The 21,642-nt window shown below is 46.1% G+C and overlaps 1 protein-coding gene across 4 annotated transcripts in view; it reads right to left on the bottom strand.

The window, feature by feature from the left end:
* The window catches only part of Thsd4 (thrombospondin type 1 domain containing 4), a 562,869-nt gene that overhangs the window by 459,925 nt on the left and 81,302 nt on the right, over positions 1–21,642 (bottom strand). For all 4 annotated transcript variants that reach the window (XM_076925454.1, XM_076925453.1, XM_076925455.1 and 1 more), the window contains one exon: positions 7,442–7,803. In XM_076925454.1, coding sequence (XP_076781569.1) covers positions 7,442–7,803 — 362 coding nt within the window. The remainder of the gene's footprint in view (positions 1–7,441; positions 7,804–21,642) is intronic.

The raw sequence follows: 21,642 nt of genomic DNA, 5'->3' as shown, positions 1-21,642 counted from the left end.
AACGGCCAGCAAGAGCAAGAAAAAAAATGTAGATCTAATCACCATGAGACACACTCTCGCTCTCCACAACTGTTAGAATGGCTTCCACAGGAATGCACAGACTAATGGGACACAGAGAAAGTCCCTTACACACTGCTATGGTGAAATAAACCGGTATAGCCCCTGGGGAAGACAGTGTGGCAGTTCTTCAGAACACTGAAACTGGAGGGTTGCTGAAAGGGCTCAGTGTGTTAAAGCACTTGCCACCAAGCCTGAAGACCCAGGTTCAATCCCTGAGACCAGCGGTAGAAGGAAGGAGGACACTGACTTCTAAGAATTGTTCTTTGACATCCACATAAGCACCATGACAGATACTGTGCATCCAGTCACACAGTAATCATACATAAATATAATTCAAAATGAAAAATAGAAATAGAGTCTAATTCCAATTTGCTTCTGGGCATCCACCCAAAGAACCAAAAGCGAAGGCCTGAAGAGACCTTTGTGCGGCCCGTGCTCATGGCAGCATTAGTCACAACAATTAAAACCTGGAAGCCACCCAGGTGCCCACTGATGGATGAATGAATAAACAGAACATGGCACATACATGCAACAGAGTATTACTCTACCCATGTTGACGGCACAAATAAACCTTACGGACATTAGGCTGAATGAAAGAATTCAATCACAGATGACAAATACTGTCTTGACTCCATTTATGTAAGACAGTCAAAGTGGTGAGGCAAAAAGTAACCCAGCGTAGGCCCCAGCTGGTGTAAGGAGAAGGCGGGAATTACCATGTGATGGGTTGGGTCTGTCTGGGAAGATGAAACATATAATGGAGATCATGGTAGTGACTGGCCATATACCAACAAGAACACACTCAATGTCACTGAGATATATATACTTAAAGATGACTAACATGGGGTGATGGGGAGACGGTCAGTGGGTCAGACGGAAACCTGAAGGCTCTCAGGAAATAAGATCTAGTTCAGGAGGGAATCTGGATAGCATAGACTGGGTCCAGCCAAGACCCTAGGGCTGGGGTGTTCCACCCTATGCTCCTTCCTATAGCTTGCTGAGAAATGCTCTCCACCAAGAGTGACATTCCTGAGCTATTGAGTCAGGGCAGTGACCATCTAGGGGAGGCAATAGGCAAAGGGAGTTTGACCTTCTGGTCTCAGTCAGGGGATTCCATAAAGGACGCAGCCAGGTTCTTCCTCACTTCCTAAGGCAGTGGTCAAAGGGGAAGGAGTGGGTGGCTGAGGCAGGAAGGAGGTTGAGCCCGGCCGGAGCAAGCAGAAGTAAGTACAGGAGCCCACACCCACTGAACTGAAGACGCTTTCACAGGAACAGACTTCCCCCCACAATTTTGGAAAATAAGTACCTATGGACTGGCAAGGGGAGGGTCCTGGAAGGAACCTTGTTATTATGTAACCCCCGCCATCCCTTTTCCCCTCCAATTAAAAACCTGCATTTAAAATACATACAACATGGCTGGAGATGTAGCTTAGTGATGAAGCATTGACTAACATCACACACAAATGTGTGTGTGCATGTACATGAGTGTGTTTGTGTGTGTGTGTGTGTGCACATGACATATGCATGTGTAGGTGAGTTGGTATGCTTACCACTGTGGAGGCAAGAAGGAGACGTCAGAATGTCAGTCTCAGTCACTCTCTTTCTGAGACAGGATCTATCACTGATAGATCACAAGTTCCCAGTTAAGGCTGGACTGCCTGGCCAATGAGCTCCCGGGTTCCTCCTGTCTCCGCCTCCTAGAGTTGGAGTTACAGGTATGTGTGTCATGTCTGGCTTTTATATGGTCACTGGGGATCTGAACGCAGGTCTTCAGGCAGACCATTGTGGCAGCTGGAGGATGAGGTGGCTGGTCATGTGGCATGCACAATCAGGAAGCAGGGACAGGGAGGATGCTGGTACTCAGTTCCCTAATTTTTTATTCAGCCCAGGGAATACCACTGCCTGAATTTGGGGTGGGCTTTCCCATGTCATGCAATATAATCTAGATAAGCCCTTACAGACACAGACACAAGTTCACAAGGTCTGTTCCCAGGTCTGGCAGAACTCAGTGTAAGACTTCACATCTGGGTAGTTTGAAAGGGAGTCTGTTGGTACCCATGAGGTATGGTCAGAACAGCTGGTTAGAGAGTGGGCAGTCTGTGCCATGTATTAAAAAGTAGAAGGAATTTCATAGTCAAGATTTACTCTGAATCACACCCACACTTCTGCGTGATGAAATCAAGGACTTCATCACTAAGTTCCATCTTCAGCCCTGTGTGATTCTAGACCCTAGACCAAGCTGATAATCAATATTAACCATCACAAGAGATATTGAGACAATTGAAGGTCAAAGACTTTAAACTTACTGGACTCCCAAGTCTGTGGGAGAGCTCTATTAGGGGTGGCCCCTTTGAGGCTTTAGGGTGGAACTTCTAGTGTACATGTGCGTTTGAATGAAATTGTTTGAAAAGGCCTGCTACAGAAGCAAGAAGAGCAAAGAGAGTCCCAGACAGATCTATTAAATACCTTCTATTGTAGGAGTAGGTCCAACTCCTAGCAACTGTGGGCAGTCTTCCTGACTGCTCCTGCTCTCAGCCCCAGCCTCCACCATCATCCAGCACGGCCAGATCTAGAGGGCTTATTACCCATCTTCCACATCACAGTGTAAGGATCCCCAGAAAATGGACCATGTCTTTTGGTTTTCTTAACCCCTCTGGTACCTAGGACTAGATGCCCAAAGGGATTTCCTGAAGAAAGGAGTTTGAACACTCCAGGGGAGAGACTTAGAGTAAGTATTGACTGTGGAATTCCATCCACTTTCCAAGACGTGGTGCAGACAGCCTGAATTCTAAGCAGCTGTCCTGACCACACCTGCTGGATACCGGCAGCCTCCCTTTAAAAATACTAGCAGTGAAAATCACACGCCGGACTGTGTAGGACCTGTGTGTGCCAGACCCAGCTGCTGCGTCTGATGGGGGTACTTCTGAGTAAGCTCCCTTCAGAGGGTCTGTGTACCTCTGTGTAAGATGTGAGCAACAGTGCCTGCCTTGTAGAGTCCTGGAGGTGTGTAATATGCATTGTACATGAACCAGCATCCAATATGGTACCCAGTACTGAGACTGCTCCTGTATCATCACACTGCCCTACACTCAATGGCATTTGCATGCATGATCCTATCTAGCCCTTGAGAGAAGTGGCTTTCAATTTCTCAGGTCTATCCATATACCACTGACTGCAAGCCAGAATCCCCAGTAGACAAGGAGGGCATGGGGACTTATAGCCCTTTTTTAAAAAACCTAACCCCCTCTCTATTTATCTATATATGTATGAACATATACATACATACATACTGCTTGAGATTGTGATATGTTCTCACCAAACTTAGAAAGTTCAAGATGAGTTTAATTTCCATATTCCTTTCCAAACAAATACAATGTTCCAAAGACCAGTGGTTTCCAAACTGGTCTGGACTGGAATGCTCTCCCTATCCGAGGATGAGCCCCAGAGATTCTGAGGTAGGTTAGGAATATGGTGATGATGTCAGGATTTCCAGAGGGTTGGGGAGAAAAGGGAGTCTAGTCTCCAAGGGTGAAAATCACTACACTGCTTGGATCTAGAATGCGTTTTCTACAGCACTGGCCTCAAGGCTCCCTGGAGAGCGGTTGAGCTTCTATCCAGGTTACAAACTAAGCTGCCATTTTACACTAATTTTGTAGAAAGGATTCCCATGCTTAAAAAAAACAGTAACTTGGGCTAGTGAGATCGCTCAGTGGGTAAAGAGATCACTGCATAAGCTCAGAGAGCTACATTTGAGCCCCTCAAAACCCAGAGTTAAAAGAGCCAGACAGGTGGCATGTACCTGTAACTCCAGTGCTGGGGGGAGGGGGCTGGGCAGAGTCAAGAGATATCTGGAGCCCAGTAGCCAGCATCTTGCCAAACCAGTAAGTCCTAGGGGTAGTGAGAGAAACTTTCTCAGAAAAGCAAGATAGAAAGCAATCGAAGAAGAACATCTGACATTGACCTCTGGTCTCTACACATGTGTGTGAATGTGGGCACATCACACACACACACACACACACACACACACACCACTAGGTTTGCAAAGAACTGCTGCAGCCTGCCAGTAACAGCCTTATAGACCAGGCTGTATTTGCCTTTATGTCTGTCCCAGAACCTTCTGACACACTGGATACTTCATAAATATTTGGTTGAATAGTTCTATTTATTATATGGCTCCAATTAAGTTCTCAGTTGCTTGGCTGCAGCAACCTAACAGTTTTTATTAGCAGCTAAACACCAACAGCCTCCGCCTCAAATCTCAAACCCACAATAGAGAACAGAGCAGCCAGCTCTCCGTGGAACGTGCTGACATTTTTCTTTGGGGTTAGATATGCTATGCAAGTGCCTAACGACTGATGAATATAAGCAAATGTGAATTGCATCAGCCAGGAAGAGCCCAGCCTCCAACAGCAGCACAGGCCCCACAGCTAACACTTGGATTGTCTCTTCTGAAAATGTCAAATTACAAGAGCATGATAAAAAAAAAAAAAAAAAAAAAAAAAAAAAAAAAAAAAAAAAAAAAAAAAACATGTAGGAACCTCACAGTAAGCAGTAACTGGCCCTCTGTCAATAAGTTAGGAGGACAAAGGTATCCTGCTATCAAAATGCTCAACTGAATACCTGCAGCCTAGGCTTGGGGCCCACAAAAGCCTGCACCCCCAGGCAGATGTGCTAGAAGCTCAACCCTTTCGTCACCCAGTCACTAGTCCCAGCTTTCTACCCCACAGAGACCTGAGCTCTGTACTGGGAGTCTGACACACACCTTACAGACCAGTTCTACACCTCTGGGTTATCACTCAAACTCCTCAGTCCCCAGACACTGAGTGTATCTGCTTTATCAACTCCTTAGAGCCACCACTGGGTTGAATCCTGACTCCGCCCACTGCTTCTGGAGCCTTGGGAAAAGCCCTCCTTGTCTCAAGCCTCTAAGAGGAGGGTGATAGTAGCATCTGTCTTAGCACCATCACCAGAAAGCAGCAAGAACAGCACCCGGTGGGCAGTGAGCACGCAAAAGACTCCTAGGGATGACCTCGCTGTGGTTTTGAAACCAAGAGTTTTGAAAAACAGGTTTTTGTCTTTTTATGTTTTGGTGACAATGCTCACTAGGCCGGAAACCTGATCTTCACTAGTCTAGGCTATTTATAATTTTATTATTATCCTATTTGGTAGAAGCATTCGCTGTTTCTTGCATAAGTAATCCTGTGTTTGACCATGGAGGCTACGCCATGCAGGGAATGTTAACCATGTATGAAATATATCCTGAAGTATCTCTCTGAGATCCGGACAGTTAGTTCTGTGTTCTAGAACACATTGGTAGGCTGGGGAGATGTTTCAGTAAGAGCACTTGCTCTGAAAGCACAAGGATCTGAGGTCAGGTATACAGTTCCCACATGAGGCGGTGAGCATGGCTCTGTATGTCTGTGACCCCAGCATTTGTAAGGGGCAGAGACAAGAGGATTGCTGGGGCTTGCTGGCCACCAGCCTAGCTTCAGGCTCATTGAGAGACTCTGCTTCAAAGAAATAAGGCTGAGAGTGCTTGAGCAAGAAACCTGATGTCATTCTCAGGCCTCTATACACACATGGACTCACACATACACATCACACACACACACACACACAGAGAGAGAGAGAGAGAGAGAGAGAGAGAGAGAGAGAGAGAGAGAGAGATCACATTGGCCATATACCTCTCAGATAAGAGAACTATGCAGTAGGGTGTAGTGAGGAGGAAATACAGGACACATTGACCCCTGAGCTTCAGAAAATTGGCATCCACAGTCCCAGGGTCTATTGGAAATACATCCTAGAAACTCTCTAGAAAAAAAACATTTACTATTGCAGGATCCTACAACCACAGTTGGGGTGCGCCTAAGACTCTAAACATGAAACCTGCCCAAAGACTGGCAACACATATGCCTCCGTGTCCTTTTTATTTGAATTTTTGAGAATTTCATGCATGAGAACTATATTTTCATCACATCTACTCCTGACTCCATTCTAATTCCTCCTGTGTCTGGTGTCCCCTGGCTCTCTGTGACATTTGTCATCCAATTCTTTATTATTGTGTATGTATGTATGTATGTATGTATGTATGTATGTGTCCTGTTGAGTCCATTTAGTATAGCTCATATGTGTTTGGGGATGACCTCCTGGGATTGGATCATTAGACTCACTCCTGGAAAAGACCCTTTCTCCTCCCTCTCAGTAGTCATTAATTGCTGGTAGCCCTTCATTTTCCCACGTTATTGGCATGTCACTTGCTATTGTGATTATCCAGGTCTGTTTAGGAGACCACATCGTTAAGTAAGTCTCTGTAGTTTCTGTCCTCTCTTTAAATCTACATGGTCTGTGGCTAGTGGTTTCTATTCCTCCCCGACCCTTCCACCCCCTGCCAGCACAACTGTGGCACCTTGGAACCCAGATGCTGTAGTTAGGGTTGCTATTGCTGTGTTAAAACGCCGTAATCAAAAGCAACTTGGACAGGAAATGGTGTTTCTTTCACTCAGTTCCATGTAACAGTTCACCATCAAAAGCAGTGAGGACAGGAGCTCACACAGGGCAGGATCCTGGAGGCAGGAGCTGACGCAGAGGCCTTGGAGGAGTGCTGCTTCCTGGATTGCTCCTCAAGGTTTGCTCAGCCTGCTTGCTGTCTTTCAGAACCAAGGACCATCAGCACAGGAATGGCCCCACCCATTATGGGTGTGGCCTTTCCCAAATTAATCACCAATTAAGGAAGTGCCTACAGCCAGATTTCACGCCAACATTTTCTCAATTCCTTCCCTCCCTTCAGCTAACTCTAGCTTGTATCTAGCCAACACACTGCGTTTCCCAACCCAGCTCTTCCTCCTTCCACTCCTTTAAGGGTCTCCCTAAAGCGTGAAGTGTAATGGCTTCTCAGAATTTTCTTCACTTTGAAAAATAATTTTATAATCAAAAGGCAGGGTAGGAGTAGCCTTGGCTCTGTAAACGCTACAAAATGACTAAAAAGCCATGCAGGGCTGGGAAAGTGGCTTAGTCAGTAAGGTAATTGCTTACAAGCAGGCAGACTTAAGTTCCTTGGGGGTTGGGGGAGCAAAGCCAGGCGTGGTTAGGGAGAAGAAGGTGAGTGGAATCCTGGAGAGTACTTAATGGCCAGCCTAGCCAAATCAACAAGTTCCCAATCAGTAAGGGGCTAGGTTTTTTTTTGGGGGGGGGAAACCAAGAGTAGGTTTTGGCTTCAAGAATCTCTCCAGATGCTGTCCTATGGTCTTCATTGGCCTCACACATTAATATGCACAAATGTACAGAAGGGGTGGCAAGAATTCCTCCCACTCTGCAGAATCAAGGCAGTGGCTCTGCTGTTGTCCAGGCAGGGACAGACACAGGGACCATGATGTGCACATACCTTCTCTCTGAGGGTTCACGGCCCCGGGCCTGTGGGTGCCGGCTGCCTCGCACCACTGTGGGGCCTTGGCGGCTGGCACTGGAGCCAGTCAGGGCACGTTGGTCCTCCTGGCTTCGATGCAGAGGTACTGAGGTCCGTACAGCTGACACAACGTGGCCAGTGATGGATAGTGTAGGGCCATTGGGCCGGGAGCTTCCTCGGGCACGGTAGGAACTGGGCAGGCAGGGCCGTGTCTGTTCCATCACACCACCACTGCAGCTGCGTGAACAGGCAGACCAGGGGCCCCAGGAGCCCCACACACCTGGGGAGCCACCACCACTGTCCTCTGGGGTTCCCTCGGCCACTGCCATCCGTTGTGGGACCTATAGAGACAGAGGCTGGTTAGCAACCTGAGAAGCTTGAGAAAGAACTAATTTCTCTACTGGACCCATGTGGACACAGGGTATAATTAAGACTAAAAACACATATAATTCAGCCTGGTTCTCAATCTATACCGACTCAGTCAGAAGAGACAATTTAAGTGATAGCCAGGAGAGACACAGTGCAGTCCTGGCTCTGAGCACTGTGGTGGCTAAGATGTATTATCAACTTGACTGGAATTAGCATCACCATGGAAAAACACTTCTGGTGTGATGGCTATTCTGGGTTGGCAACTTTGACTGTATCTGGAATGAACTGCAATCCAGAAACGGAGGGCACCTGTGAGAGACTTTTTGCTTGGTTTGAAGTGGGTGGATCCATTTCTAGTATAGGCCTTGGAGATGGAAGACACACACCTTTGATATGGATCCTGAGGTAGGAAGACATAATAAGCTTTTGATCCAGATTTTAAGGCTGGAAGATATAAACCTTGATCTTGAGGTAAGAAGACATACCTCTAGTGAGCCACGCCTCATGGGCTATAAAGTCTAAGGACATAGAAGAAGGAAGCTTTGGCTCTTTGTCTGCTTGCCCTCTCCTTGCTAGCACGCCTATTCCTATCCTGACATCAGAGCCTGCTTCCTCAGGGTTCCAGCTCATACTGAAGACCAGTCGAGACATCCAGGCTTGTGGGACTGAGCAACTACTAGATTTTCTATTCATAGATAGCCATTCTTGAATTAGCTGAACTGCAAGCTGTAAGTCATTCCAATAAACCCCAGATAGATAGATAGATAGATAGATAGATAGATAGATAGATAGATAGATAGATAGATAGATAGATTCATACCATAAATTCTGTGACTCTAGAGAACTCTGACTGATAATCTGGGCTTAACTGTGAGAGTATTTTCCTAGATTAAGATAAAATAGAAAGACCCACTCTAATCGAGGGCAGGATTATGCCATAGCCTGGGGTCACACAAAAACAGAGAAAGCTAGCTAAGTAGCAGCATTGATCCCTCTCTGTCTCTCTCTCTCTCTGTCTCTGTCTCTCTGTCTCTCTGTCTCTCTGTCTCTCTCTCTGTCTCTCTCTCTCTCTCTCTCTCTCTCTCTCTCTCTCTTTCTCTCTCCCTCTCTCTCCCTCTCTCTCTCCCCCTTCTCCCTCCCTCTCATCCCCCCTCTCTCTCAGGCACATATGATGTAGCCCATTTCCTCCACATCCCCTCCGCTATGGTAGACTGTATCCTCACTAAGTTGCTTTGGCTGAACGCTTGTCCCAGCAATGAGGGAAGCAGCTAATACATGAGCTGCAGTCTCAAAGAGGTATGGTGTCCTCAAGAGTCCTCCTCTTCAGCTTCCGGCTTGCTGCCTACCCTTAGGCCAGAAGGTCTGGATTCCCTTTAGCTGCAGGGAAATTGGCACTGTGTCTCCCTGTAGTAACAGCAATGGCTGGAACGGTTTGCAGGCTGTGCCCAGAAGACACACTGCTGGAGGTCTGCATCTCTTCTAGCTCCTCCTAAACAGTGACTAAGAAGATTCTGAGCCTCCAAAGCTAGTCCGTTTTGATAAGAGAACAATCCAAAGCAAGCGTTCGGTGGCGCACGGCTTTGGCAACCGCCCTCTGGTAACAGACTGTGCCCGTGTTTCCGAGTTCGAATCCCCCCATCCCCCCAGTCTCCCCGTGTGACTCTCAGTGAGTCTCATGGAAAAAAAAAAAAAAAAAAAGAGAACAATCCAAGTGTCGTCTAGGTTATAGGGAAATAAGTGAGCTTGTCTGTGCACAGTGAGTGTGGCATTAAGAACTTGTTAGTAAACAACCATGATCATTTTCCTGTTTCCACCAGGAATGGGAAACAGCACAGCAGGCAGTCTCTAGCCAGAGACTGATTCCATTTCGTTGAGCTAGGCCTTCTAGAGACCTGCCTCGCCAGGCACTGTGCTAAAAGCAGCGCTGGTGGCTCCTTCGTTACGCAGATGTGGACTGAAGTTCCAAGAAAAAAAGGTTGCACATGTGCTAAAGATTCTGTAAGGCTGAGTGACTGTCCAGACCCTCTGTGGTTTTGGAGAGCCAGAATGTTGCATTGCCAGACTTCAAATGACCTCCCCTCCCACCCTTTCATTCTCCTTAGTAGCCACAACCTTGTTCACCTCTGGATTTGACCTAACATCCTTGGGGCTACAGACCACCTATCTTCTACCAACCTGAAGGCTAAGAATGTCATTAGATAACATCATAGGCTTACAGAAGAATCTTAGTTGTGACCGTCTACTGACGTTCCCACCAATGTCTTTTAAAATTACTTTGTTTTCTCTTTTCTCAGTTACTATAAAAACATCACACATGTTTGAACTTGGTGTTTGGGATAACCTGAATCTGTTTTCCTGGACCATGGTCACTTCTATTTGCTTCAGAATAAACTGTCTTTCCATTGAGGAGACGGATATGTTTTTGCCCCAACACAGACATGATTTGAGCACCAGCTGTATACCTGGCTCAGAGTCAAGTGGTCTCCTACTTCATTTCTGTTTCTGTGATAAAATACACTGATGATAAGCAACTTAGGGGAGGAAAGGTTTGTTTTAGATAAAATTCCAGCTCCATTGTTACAAGGCAGGCAGTCAAAACAGCGGGATGGTGAAGCACCAAATCACATGACAGCCACGCCCCAGAGTGGAGAAAAATGAATGGATTCACACATCTACCATTGAGATCACTTTCCTCAATCTTACACAGTCTGGGGAACCGAACTGCAAAGGTGCCATTCACAGTGAGCTGGGTCATCCCGTATCAGTGAATGTAACCAAGAAAACCATCCTTGGCCGTGCATGCCCACAGGCCAACTTGATCCTGATAACATCTCACTGAGACTTTCTTCCCAGGGGATTCTAGACTGTGCCAAGCTAGCAAGCTAAACATACCAGGCACTGAGGACAAAGAGAAAAATATCCAGGTCCACACAAATTAGCCTAACCCCACCCCCACCCCCCTGCAGCAGCAGCAGCAGGCCAGTACATGATGAGGAGGCTCTTAGAAGGGCCTGGCTGCACTAGCTAGCTAAAGGGGGAAGCTTGAAAAGGCCTCCAGAGCAAATCAGGGAGTTCCAGCTGTTTCTGTGACTGCTAAGCACCTATGGCGTATGGTAATCGTATACACAATCTGAGTCTTATACCTGTCTACTCACCTCACCTTACAAAAGGGAAACTGGGGCTCAGAGACATTCTATGGCTAGTCTCCCGTCACCGTACTGGATTCAGACATAACCAGTTCTCAACATTTACATGTTCCGTCACTTGCTGCTCTCTTCCCAGCAGACAGATGTTTTTGCCCTTCCAAAGCACCCTTCTAGAACATCTCCTAGAAGATTCTCAACCATCTTAATGCTGTAGCACTTTAGCACAGTTCCTTATATTGTGGTGAGCCCCACCCATAAAATTACTTTCATTGCTGTAATTTTGCTACTGTCACAAACCATACTGTAAACACCTGTGTTTTCGATGGTCTCAGATGACCCCTGCGACCCCCAAAGGAGTTGTGACCCACCAGTTGAGAACCACCATCCTAGCACGTTCTTCCTGTCTTTCAAAGACTGAGCAAATCGATGGCTTTCTGCAGGATGGATACTCTTTTCAACAAGCCAAGGGCTAATCTCTGCAGTGCCAAGATGCCTACAGATTACCCTGGCTCTTCACTCATTTGTGTCCTTACTGACCTTGGCTTTGGCAGTTCAAAGTCCTCACTGGGTAGTACTCTTCCTCTGCTTCCTCAGAACCTGAGTGTTGAGACAGTCCAAGAATTATCTGGAACAGACCTGACAGAGCTGACTCCAAGGATGCCACAAGGTGTCACGCATGAAGTCACTCATGAGTGATGGCACTAAGCCTGCCTCACTGTGAGAACCGAAGTGGCTATGAGAACTGGCCAGAATCCTGCCTAATAAGCATGGACCAGCTGTCCCCTGGTCACTAAAAGCCAGAGCTCAGCTCCTAAGCATAGTTCTTGCCTCAGACAATCAGTCACCATGAAGCTACTGACTTGGTATAATTGAGGTCACCTTCCTTTAATAAAAGTATAGTGTAGAGTGGCCTGAGATGATCTTTAGGGCTCAAATTGGCTTCCGAAGGTTCTGGAAGTAACCAGGATAGGATGGGATAAAAGCAGAAACCAACAAATAGGTAAAGGGTTTGCCACACTAAAGTCAGTAGCAGAGTTCAGCGGGCACCAACCAAATGACTTCAGAGAGCCAAACCAAGCATACAGGTGATGTGGGGTGAGTCAGCTACAGACAAGGTCCAAGCAGGAATAAGACCGACAGGGAGGAGTCGGGTCTGGGTGATGACTGACAGCAGCTGATGAGAGGGCCCAGGTTCTGACCTCAGCCAGAGTGCATGAGTACCCTCAGCCCACTCCCACTGCACTGAGCACCGGAGAGAAGCTTTTCTCCTGTTTATGAACAGAATGAGACAAAGAAACAAGGAAGGGAGCCTGAGAAGCAGAGAAGTCACAGCACTGAGGAAACGTACCACCTAAGCAAAGAGTACCCGGATGTAGTCAAAGCCACAGGGCGTTCGGAACCACCAGATGCTGAGGAGGCAGAGGAGAGCTCTCCTCCCAGGGCTTTGGGAGAGCACACGTATCTGGTGACATCTGCTCTACAGAACTGTGAGGGAATTCATCTCTCTGGTTTTATGCCATCAAGTCTGTAGTGAGAGAGCACTGGACTTCTGAGACGAGGCAGGAGAGTATGCCAGTGGCTCCGCCCATGAGTTCTCCCTGATGGACAGATGTACATGTAAGTCAGATCCATGGCAAGACAGAGACAAGGACTCATACCTAGGTCATGTTTTCAGAACCACCCCTCCCCCAGTTCCCCACTAGCTACATGGGAGGTTGGTATTATTCTGTTCAGAGCATAGGGAAGAAACCAGGGTCCCAGGAAATTGTGATATACCATGGTCTCAGGCTGGTGAGAGGCACATATTGATCTAAAATCCAGTTTTCTGTCCCCTAGTCTTGTGTGTATGTATGGGGTGGGGGAGGGGTACTCCTGCACGTGACTGCCACCCTGCCTGTTCTGTTGGTGGAAAACAAGAGTAAAAGGTGGGGTAATTTCACATGTATAGTTCCTCTAGTGGAGAATGGTTTGGGCTGAAGGAACACAGAAAGACAGGAAGATGTTTCTGATACCTTTGGGGATATACGCTGTCTGCCCCTTCCCAGTCTCGTATTAACAGATAACCAATATGCTTTCTGTAACATTCCACTAGACACGCAGCCACACAGGGGACCACTTCCCTCAACTAATCCCACCCTAATTTAGCATCCGGTTGCCAAATTGGGCAAGATCCTGGTGGGGAGGGAACATAAAACCACATTCCATCCTATTCTGCCGACATGAATTCTCAAATTTATAGTGTGATTACTACAGGGAGTGATCTGAAATTCCATGAGTTTCCACTGTGAAAGTCCAGACACGCACTCCTAAACTGTATAATAGTATAGTCTACCTTCCATAGTTTATGCTAGCTATACTCAAACTATCATATAATATTATATCTGTATTACACACACACATACAAAAGTTGATATTAAATCATTATATGAAAAGAACAATCTGGAAATAACTGACGAGCCTAGACACATTCTAAGCCTGGGTCGATAAAAGGTACCTTTTCTATATAATGGAATATAATTATCTGTGGGGAGCTGACATCCTTGCAGCCATCTTGAGCCATATACCCTGACCAGAAACTTGATTGCATTAGCCTACAACAGCTGAGCACACTCTGATAACATCTTGCTTTAGATACCCAGGATTTTCCCTTGAGTGTGTGAGACTTAAAGGTGTGTGACGTAAGGGCGTGACTTAGAGATCAGATTTAGAGACAAGACCTAAGGGCATGATTAAAGGTGTGACTTAGAGGCGTGGCTTAGAAGTGAGACATATAAAAGGCAGAGGCAGACAGGAGAGTTCAGAACAATTTGGAGTAACAGAGATTCAGACACTAGGAGTAGGAGTAGACATTAGACACTTCAGAGAGTACAACTTGGAACTAGGAATTAGGTTAGACAGTACAACTTGGAGTTAGTTATTAGGCATTAGGTAGCAGGCACTTGTAAGAGAACTTGGAACTGGAAACTTGGAACTTGGAGGCACTAGGGACTAGGAACTAGGGACTAGGAACTCAAGACTTGGGACTTGGACTAGGAAGAGAGACTGAAGAATAAACGGGATTGAATCACATTCTGTCTGGTCTCCATTCCTCGCATCCGTCCTCACTCTCTCTCTTGTGAACCCCAACCTGCGGACCTGAGCAGCTTGGGGCAGTGCGGGCTAACAAGTTAGTCCCCAAGGCTTTGGCAGTGCGAGTTTCAACACTGACAGAATGGCCCGAGACATTTGGGCCCCCAAACATGGGGCAGCTATGGCCACAACATTTTTTGGCGCCTAACATGGGGCAGCTCAGGCCAAAACAATTATCCTTTTAGAATGAGGTCAATTTATATTTGTCAAAATAGTTTCTATAACATGTTAGTTGCTGAAAAACAAAATGAAAAGTGGGATTATAGAAGAAATCTGTTTGCAGCTATCTCTCCTCAAGCATTAGGTTGAAAAACATTTAAAAAAAAAATTGTTCTTTGACCAGATCAGATCTACAATGCTGCAATTTCATATCAGTTTTCTGACTTAATATGGCTTAAGAGTTCTCTAGCTCTGCCAACCAGAAGAGCCCAACTGGAAAATCTTTCTGTGCCAAGCAGAGTGGAGGGAATAGAAAGAGCAGAAGCCGCTGTGGCTCCATCACCCACCTGCTCACCTCTACCAGCTTTGTACCCCCAGCTGACTGCCCCAGGGAAGTCATCAACATCACAAACAGCTGGAAAGCCAGGCCTGTTAGAATATCATCCACAACAACAGGAATAACAAGCACCAGTTATTCAGTGCGGGCAAATGGGGGTAATTGCTTCAGTTGTATTATCTAATTGAGCACCCTGGAGCAATCAAACAAGTTACAGTGTTTGCAAGATTTCTATCAGCTCACGGATAGTGAGGGTGCTCCTGTGGCAATGCCCAGCCAAGTCTGGAGACATCTGAGGGACAGGGACGGAATGCACATTTGAACAGAAGCTTACTAACACTGGAGTGATTACTTTGAAATGACTCCATCCTCAGAGACTGGTGGCTCCTACGGAAACTTTCCATAAAAGTACATAAGTGATTAGAAAAGGAAAACAGGAGCATGCAAAACAGCAGACGCCATCTCCTGTAGCAGAAAACAGAAACATGTGGGTGCAAGAGTAGGAATGGGTGTAGAAATGGTGTCAGCATCTCTGGAAAAGGTACACGCCTCCTCTGGAAGAACAGGGGAAAGCCAGAGGGTGACAACAGGAAGAACAAAGGGGAGGGGCAGACACATCCTCACTGCTGAAATGGCTCAACACAGCCCAGAGCCTGATTCTCACAGGATGCATTCCATGGCTCCCATCCCCACTTAACAGATCAGTCCCATGGTCTAGCATGTGAAGCTTTGAAAATGCACAGCCTTAATGCCACTCCATCAGGGCTGTTGGGCGACTAAGTAGGACATCTAACACTCCCACCTCGCAGGGGCAGGAGGCATGCTTCTATGTCCCTTTCTTGGGAGGATAGATGGCACAAGTCCAAAGTGTTACAACACTTAAGAAGCAGATCCAACCAGAGGATCAAAGAGGCACTCTCTCCACTCCACTGGGGGTTTTCAAGGATGTGAACAGGAAGGTTTATGGGTAGGGACACCAGAGTTAAGAATGGACATATTAAATAAAAGTACACATACTATATTGAGTTCCTTTTCTGGAGAATATGATGAGTCTCCTGTAGGGTGACAGCTAAAGTCTAGGGAGAGATCTATTAAATAAAATCACTAGTGCACTTCATCATGCCTGGCTTCTGTCTGTGCATTCTGGGGCTAGAACTCAGGTCCTTATATATACAAGGCAAACACTTCAGTGACTGAGCCATTTCCCCAGCACTCCAGGACCTCTATGAATAGTCACTAAGGAGCAAGAACAAAGGGGTGGGAGAAAGGGATGGCACTCAGAGACATGAGAAAAGCAGGTAGTCACATCACAGATTAACAGAATTTGAGATGCACAACAGTGGTGCTGTGATAATGCCAAGGGAGACAGAAGTTCCTCAACGATTCTGGATGATGTAACTAACCTCACTTGGTCTCAGACATCTAGAAGGCTGCTTCATGCCAGTCAGAGACAAGTAAAAATCTATATACATGGGAAGATGTATGGGTAGTGTAACCTGGCAGCCTTTTCCTTCTGGTCCTTTAGGAAATCTGTCTCCATGCTGCATAAAAGGCATTGGGAATGTACTCAGGAGACAGCTTGCTGAAGCTGGACAAGAAGGTAGACAGAGGAGATCAACTGGGTTCGCTATCTCCTACAGAGTGACCAAGAGACCAGTGGGTTTGGGTCCTCTGCTCTACCGTTAGCTCTCTTGATCTGTCTATGCTGAGACAATCTTGTGCTGGTATTGTTCTAGCTGACACCCACATCCTACCTACACCTCAGACTCATCCCAGCCTAGTGTCTCTTGCATTTTCTATTTCTGTGGCTTGCAGTAAAGAACCCTAGATAGTGTCTAAATGATGGCAGATTTTGATACACATAAAATGTGGTAACCAACATGATATGAAATGAACCAGGTCTGCCTTTGGCACAGGACGTGGAGGAGGGAAAGCAGCTCTGGGGGACTGCCAAAAGAGATGTGGCTGGTCTGGGGCACTGTGCTGGCTTGTCTCTGTGAACTTGACACAAACCTGGACATATCTGGGAAGAAGGAATTTCAAATGAGGAACTGCCTGCATCAGATGGTCCTGTGGGCTTGTCTGTGGGGGTATTTTCTTGATTAATGATTGATGTGGAGGGTCTAGTCCACTAGGCCAACCCAGGATAGTACTGCACCTGGCCAAGTGGTCCTGGGTGGTATACATATTCAACAACAACAGAGCAAGCCAAGAAAGCCATGGGATAGCAATCCAGTAAATAGCCTTTCTGTCTGATCTGTTTCGCTCGGCTCCTGTTTCTTGGTCCCTGCCTCGAGCTGTTCCTTTGACGTCCCTCAAAGATGAACTGTGATCTGGAAGTATGATTAAATAAACACTCTTCTCCTCCAAGTCATTAGCAGTCTATCACAGCATCAGAGGAGCAAACTGGGATGGCTAGAAAGGAGTAAGGGTACTTGCTACCAAGCCTAACGACCCAAGTTCAACCCCTAGAACCTTTTAATGGAAGCAGAGAAGCAATTCCTGTTGTCCTCTAGCTTCCACGAATGTGCTGTGGTGTGCAGACACACACACACACACACACACACACACACACACACACATACACATACATATACACACATACACAAACATAAATGCATTGTATACACATATACACACATACATGCACATACACATACATGCACATATATACACATACATGCACACACATACATACATACATGCACATGCTTATAAATACATACACGCATATGTACACACACCCACATATACATATACACCCATACATATGCATGCTTACACACATGCAAATAAATAAATAAATAATTTAAAAAAGAAGAGTGGCTAGTCTTTATTTCTCAGAAGCATAAGCATGGAAAAAGCCCAGGCTGAGTTATGTAGAAACATTAGTTAAACCAGAGTAGCCAGAGGACCAAGACATGAGACACACTAAGGCTGCATGGATCAGAGATGGCAGGGACAGATGATAGGTTAGCTCTGGAACAGAAGAAGACACACACCAGTTCTATCACAGTCAGGCTTATGTCATCGTAACCACCTCCTCCCCATTTTTTTTGAGACAGTCCCACTATATAGCCTATCCTTGAATAAACACTATACATCTGGGCATGAACTCATGATCCTCCAGAGTGCTGGGTGCTGGGATTATAACCATATGCCACCATACCCACATTGTCTGAGGCATAAGTCCATAAGGCCAAATAGAAAGATGGTCAAATAAAATTAGGGTTTCAAGACTCAACACAACACTGTAATCACGAACAATACAATGCAATAAGCAGTCTTGTAATATAATATAAAGTAAAAAAAATGCCAAATACAAACTTGAAATTATACCATGATTATACTAATGTAAAGGTTCTGTTCGCCGATGAACAAAGTCTGGAGGGGGACATGGAAAAATGAAAACATCTGACCTCTTACCAAAGCTGAGTCTGGGAGTTTTCTTGTGATTTCAAAACTTTCAGCCATGGTTACGATATTTTTTGCTCAATAAATAAGAATAAATAGTTTAAAGGGGAAAAGATTCAGAGCAGATCGTGGGGTGGGGAGTAAGAGGCACAAACTAAACCAAGATAGATGTTCGTCCTGCTTCATGGAAGAGCCCGGAAATTTCTCCTCACCACAGCCCCTAACTCAGCACTGCTCTAAATGTCTTCAATGTATTTGGGAATCATGTCCCATCTCACTGGCTTCTAATTCACTTGCTAAAAATTAAGCCTTCCATCTGTTCTTCATGGAAAAAGAGTCATAGGCAAAAAGTCTCTCCTACATTCTAAAGTCTTGTTCCAGAAGAGAGAAGTAGGTTTGGTTTTTAGCCACATACCAAGCCAATACCCTAAAGAAAAGACTAGAAAAAGACACCTTGGAGTTGGAAACCAGGGAAAAGTTTTTCAGAAACCTGAGAGCAAAGGACTGCAGGCCTTTTGTTGGCAGCCCGCCTAGGCCATTTTACTAGGGACCCTGGCTGGACAGGCAGCTCAAAAAGGAAGAGAATCTCCAGTCAGATTACTTCAACCGAGGGCATCCCTTGTGGGTTTTTGTCTGACTGTCTGTCTGATTGTCTATCTGTCTTTTAGTAGATAATTTGATCTCACACATAATTGCCTATGCTGACACAATACAAAAGGATGCAAGTCATATATGTCAGCATTGATATTGATACAATTAATAGTAACACAAAATGAATATAAAATTAATATTATCACAAAATGAATATAAAAGTCTCAAAGACAGTTGGGAAGATGGATCAGTATCTTGTAGCGGCATATTTTCCCTGCAAGTTAGGAGGAGCTAGGGTGGGAGGAGAAAGGAGAGGAAGAGGAAGAGGAAGGAGAGGAAGAAAAAATAAGGAAGAGGAGGAGGGAGAAACAGAGATGTAGGAGAGATGGAGAACCACGCTTGCATCCAGAGCAGTCCTGGGTAACAACTTATATCTAGGTTAGTTAATTGGGAAACACCTCCAATTGTGTGGGCATCTTGTTTATTGAGCATTATCAAATTTATAAAGCCTTTGATTAATCTTTAAGCATTAGAGTCTCATTCCTACCGGGTACCGAGTGGATGGTGGGATGGTCTGGGCTCAGCCCAGCCATGTGGAGACAGCACGGAAGATTGGCAGAGCCATCTCCAATGCTGGCCTCTCGTGTGTGGTTGGGCCGGTATCTCTGGTGGCCTGAGCTGCGGCAGCAGCAAGAATGCACTGCTTCGAGTGACCTCAGGCCTAGCCTAGTCAGGAATATGGCGGCTCTGTAACACAAGGCAGATCGGATGCCACCGGTTTACATATCTCCCACAACAGTACCCTGCCACAAGCATGGGGACCTGAGTTTGATCCCCAGCACCCATATAAAAGCCAGGCATGACAACACACATTTGTAATCTCAGTGCTGGGAAGGCGGAGACAGGAGGATCACTGGAGCTTGCTGGTCAGGCAACGCAACTAAATTGGTGAACATCAAGTCAGTAAGAGACCTTGTCTCAAAATTATTAAATGATTAAAGAAGTCATCCAACGTTAACTTCTGTTTCCACATGCATTTTCAACACATATACACACATATGCACAAAGACAGAGGGAGAGTGAGAGGGAGGATGATGGAGGTGGGGAGGGTGAAGGAGACTAGGAGAAAGAAAAGCTGAAAGATAGGGACGAATTTAGTAAAACCCCTCAGCTTTGATGGGGTAAAACCTCTCCAGTGGCTAACGACTTGTATGAATGCACACTACAAACACCTCTCAGGAGCAGATGAAAATGATGCATTTACATAAAACCCAAGCAAACAGGAAGTGAATGGAGGCCAGGAGAAAGAACAGGAAGGCACAAAGAGCTAAATGCATAGCTCTAGCTAAGGCATGAGCCATACAGAAGAGAACTCCAATGACATGCAGCAGCCATAAGCCATCATAGAGGTGTCAGCTTAGGTGTGCTGCAGACTGCTGCTCCGTCTGCCCTGTTCTACCTCCTCTCTGAAGTCCTGAGCCCTTCATTACAGTCAAAACCTCAGGGACTTGGGCTCCAACACACTCGTCCACATACACACTATTGTTTCCACATGCATTTTCAACACATATACACACATATGCACAAAGACAGAGGGAGAGTGAGAGGGAGGATGATGGAGGTGGGGAGGGTTCTAAACCGAATACTGAAGGAATAATATAGGTACCACCCTGTTCTTTTACTTCTAGTCCTGTGCTGTGTCCCTCAAGGGTGATTCCTCAGGATGACAGCACAAGCCACCTCACAAGGCACTGAGAAATGCAGGTGCCTGACTCTCATACCAAATTTATCAAATGAGATTCCCTAGGGGAGGGGCCCAGGGATATGCTTCTTCAACAAGTTGCCCTGGTTTGAGAGAATCGCTGGCCACCAGATGCACTCAGGTGAAACTCAAATAGGAACATTTTAAGCAGAGCTCTCCTTCCAGGCTTTGACTCTCTATCCTTTGTCACTACGTCCTTCAGCCTCAAATATTCCAGCCATGTCATAGTGTCACCTTCAAGCCTCCCATCCTGCTTCCCGCCACTCCACGTGAAGCCAGTTCCAAGTCTGTGACATAGGACAGGAACACATTTGTGTGACCCTACCTGCCTAACATGGAACATGGGCTGGAAGGACATTTTAGAAAATAGACTCTTGGTAAAGACATTGAGCAGCCCATGAGCCATAGAAAAATGAAAGATGGAGGAACAGGAAGAGGGAAACTATGGGTGGAGATACGATCTTGTAGATCCAAGGCTGTTCCTGCTTGCTGTGTGACTTGCGACTAGCGCGTCTGTGGCTTTGATATCCCATAGATCAAATGACCTGACTGGATTTGACTGGGACAGACATGCCTTCTGCCACCACCGGGCTTTGGATTTTCCTGGAAGAATATGTACATTCCTTGCCACTTATTAATCTGCCTCAAGAATCATGAGAGTAAGAAAGGTGATCTCAGCATACGCATATGCCGAGGGTTCCCCTGCCAGTAAAGGAGATATCTTTCATTTCCAAATGCAAGGGAAGCCTGCATGTATTTCTGCTGAACTCAAAGGCAGGGCCCATTCAAACGATGCAATGAGGTAAATATTTGGATGTGATCTCCATAACAGGAAACACTCCCCGCTTCTGAAATTGACCTGTCGCTTTCATCACCAGCCACATGGAAATTGTCCTCCCTTATAACGACATCATAACTCAGAGCATGTGCCTGGGTACTGAGCCCGCCCTATGTTGCCGAGCACTTACTGGGGAAACAGAAGCAGATGTTACTGTAAAAGGCCTGGCCGGATTCTTTGGTGCGGTGGATAGCCTATTTGGCCTGATACTTTCAATGGCAGTTTCCTGTTTGCAGCTTAAGCCAACCGAGACGGTAAAAATAACAAGTAATGTACAAAATAAAGTGTGGCGAGTGGCCGCTTTGGGAGTGGTAACCTTCAGCTGGAGAGTCTGTTGGGTGATTTGGTTACCCACAGCTGGGTCGATATACTCCATTACTTTCTACAAGGCTCTGAGGAGCAGAAAGATCCTCATAAGTAAGGCGCGTCGTCGTG

This window comes from Arvicanthis niloticus, chromosome 26 (genome assembly GCF_011762505.2).
Source record: "Arvicanthis niloticus isolate mArvNil1 chromosome 26, mArvNil1.pat.X, whole genome shotgun sequence".
NCBI classification, from domain to species: Eukaryota; Metazoa; Chordata; class Mammalia; order Rodentia; family Muridae; genus Arvicanthis; species Arvicanthis niloticus.
The sequence above is the reverse complement of the archived record's forward strand: the minus strand, read 5'-3'. Positions and strand labels throughout refer to the sequence as shown.